This window comes from Varroa destructor, unplaced genomic scaffold, assembly GCF_002443255.2.
Source record: "Varroa destructor unplaced genomic scaffold, Vdes_3.0 BEIS01000003.1, whole genome shotgun sequence".
Taxonomy (NCBI): domain Eukaryota; kingdom Metazoa; phylum Arthropoda; class Arachnida; order Mesostigmata; family Varroidae; genus Varroa; species Varroa destructor.
The window spans coordinates 48,214,257-48,217,133 of record NW_019211456.1 but is presented as its reverse complement, the minus strand read 5'-3'; the positions used below and the strand labels follow the sequence as shown (position 1 = coordinate 48,217,133).

At 50.9% G+C, this 2,877-nt stretch overlaps 1 protein-coding gene across 1 annotated transcript in view; it reads left to right on the top strand.

Annotated features, from left to right (window-relative positions):
• jeb (low-density lipoprotein receptor domain-containing jelly belly protein) overlaps positions 1 to 2,877 on the top strand; it is a 92,342-nt gene continuing 89,465 nt past the window's right edge. Inside the window, exon 1 of the mRNA XM_022799464.2 lies at positions 1 to 2,520. Within this exon, the coding sequence (XP_022655199.2) occupies positions 1,734 to 2,520 (787 nt within the window). The 5' untranslated portion in view covers positions 1 to 1,733. The remainder of the gene's footprint in view (positions 2,521 to 2,877) is intronic.

The window sequence follows — 2,877 nt, the reverse complement described above, 5'->3', positions numbered from 1 at the left end:
GGGTGCAGTGTGAGCTCCCGCAGCCAGAGAGCGCGGCGGCCCAAGTAGACGTTACGACGTTCCCGTGTGCTGCGCCTCTATCCCCCGCTATTTCATATATATATGTATATATATACACACACACACACATATAGTAGTCAGACTCTGGCACGGTGGTGCTCGCCGTGACGGGTGGAACGTGCTGCTATCACAGATATAGCGACGTACACACACAGGCAGATATACACTCGCACACGCATACACTCACCGGACGCAGCACAGCACGCTTGGAGTGGTGCTGATGGTAGCTTCTTCTGCTACTAAAGAGAAGTGTGACGGTTGTCGTGGCAGCCTGTGCTTGTAATCGTAGTGGTGCTATCGCTGTTGGAAGAGGTCGTCGTCATCATCATCGTTGCCGTTCTCGGGGGGTCGTGACGGCTACCGAACAGTGTAATAGCAGCAGCGGCGGCGGCAACAGAAGTGAAGAGCGAAGTGTGACACATGACGGGCGGGTGCTAGCAGCAGCAGCACTCTGCGCTCTTGCCAACATCACGCACCAGCAGGCCAACCACGCACGCTGAACGTGGAAAGACGTGCACGAGAGCAACGCAACCCCCCACGCGCCTCTTCTCGACCAGGACTAACAAGTGGCCATTGAGCTAATCAAGTAGCGAGTTCGAGACGGAAGTAAGTGACATTCCTGCGTAGTGTTATCCACACGTTACAGGCTGAGTACGGCAACCGGCCCGTAGTTGTTTCGGTTTGGTTTCCAGTGCAGGGCAGAACGCAAACTACTATCAGGGCAACAACGAACAAAAGTAACAAAACGAAAAGAAGTCGCATGAGTGAGTGTGTGTGTTCTCGACGCCGTATGCACCCCTGTGTATTGTACTAGTTTTGTCAGCCGCTCGTGCCGATCGACAGCGCGTGCCAACAAGTGCCCGTGCCTTGAGGCGTCTACCCGCGGGGAGGTTAGCTAACGAGGAGGGCGCATTGCAGAAGTGATGGCAGATATCGTTGCCGAGCAGTAAAAATTACAAGGAATCATTTATTAAGCGCAATTTTTGCCAGTTCATAGTCTTGCTTACGTTTACGCTCGTCTTAATATCAATCAGTTGCACGTAGAACAACGTACGACGCTTTCGGATCACTTTACTCCGAAGTATTCTCCAAGCTGTTCTACCCTGACCTGCAGCTTGTCGTTTGAATTTATCCTAGTTTCAGATTTAATATCCTTTGACGGATTCGCATAGCCGTCGGCCAAGAACTTTCAACAGCAACACTGTAAAATCGGTTGTCTACCTAATGCCTGTCCGGCAGAAGAAATTCACTTTATTAGCTGAAAGGAGCAGTGGAAGCGTCGTCAATAACTGAGCTTGTCGTTTGCAAACGAATCAGAGCGTCAATTCATCCGTGGCTTAGTCCATAGTCTGCTGGCCTGTCGATTTGTCGTTTCTCTCAGTCAATCAATTGGTGAAGCTAAACGAAGTTAGTAACAACGAAGTGCTTCTTCACGCTAAAGTAGTACTGACGTCAATTCAACGACATACGTATGATATATCTTCATATTTGAATATCTTAGTGTTAAGCAAGCACAGCCGTGTCGATTACCAGTAGGCGAAAGTGTACTTTCTATGTGCTATATACCTTTATACAAATAATTACATGTACCATTCTAATTCGTGGGTGTAGGGGCAAATTGGTGTGTCGTCAGTAATAGGGACAGTCCTGCTGTGCCTTCGACAACGGGCAGAATGTGCACTACCGGCAATAATAAAAATAATAATAACAGAAACAAAAGCAACAAAGTGGCTATTACGCAACGGTTTATGATAATAGCGACGACGACAACAACGACGACGACGACGGCAGCGCGGGCGGCTGGGGCAGCAGCAAAGAGGCCACTGAACACCGGGAAGTGCAGCCCAATTCGATCAGCAGCTGGGGTTAGTCGTGGCTGCCGCAGAAGTCAAGCTTGTTGCCAGGTGTCAATAGCATCGGCGGTGGCACGATGGCTATTGCTAGCTGTTGTAAGTTTCGCATGTCTGTCGTTTCCGCAAGTGGTCAGCGCCAATGGTGACGGTGTCGTCGGCTCGAGCCGAGACGGCCGCGATGACAGCAGCATCGAGGAAGGTCATGTTAGCCCTGGTACGTATGCGATGCACAGTACCACTCGAGGTGCAGCCCGTTCACTTTGGTGGCCAGCTGCCGTTTCCGTATCAACACAGGCGTTGCTCCGTCACATTGGCCTGCCGCACAGCCAGACCCATCTGTCTTCGCTGACACCCCTCACGGGCACGACGGTCTTTTTGCGACGTAGCACGAGCCCCTACGCAGCGGCCTCGTCATCAAATGCTGCTAGCGCGAGCAGTCGCCTGCAGCAACAGCATAAACGACAAAAGCACCTGCAGCAGCAGCAGCGGAAGAGCAAGCGTGGCTCAAGGCGTGCAGGAGAACATCCAGAGCACTCGAACCCACAGATCCCGACAACAGGTGTCCGAGCGCCGCGAGGGGCACACGAGTACGACGTTCCCCAAATCGGTAAGTGTTAAAAGGTTTCTGTTGGATGGGTGGGTACTACCCGAGCAAAACTGTATTCAACTATGCAAATTGATGACGATGATGGCTCAGTAACTGACTGCCAGCGTGTGAGCAACCGAGTAGCGATAGTAATAGTAATCCGGATAAGTAGTATATGTGAGCGTTGTAAAACGCCAATGAATCAAGCTTCCCCCCGCTCACAGCAATATAACCTTTCTCGGCAGCCGCTAACCCCAGCAGCAGCGGTAGCAGCTACGCGGGAAAATACCCCCACGAGCGTTTGACCGTTGTTACCCCCTTATTGGATTAATTTAAAACATTATCGACAATATACTGCCTAACTACTATATATATATA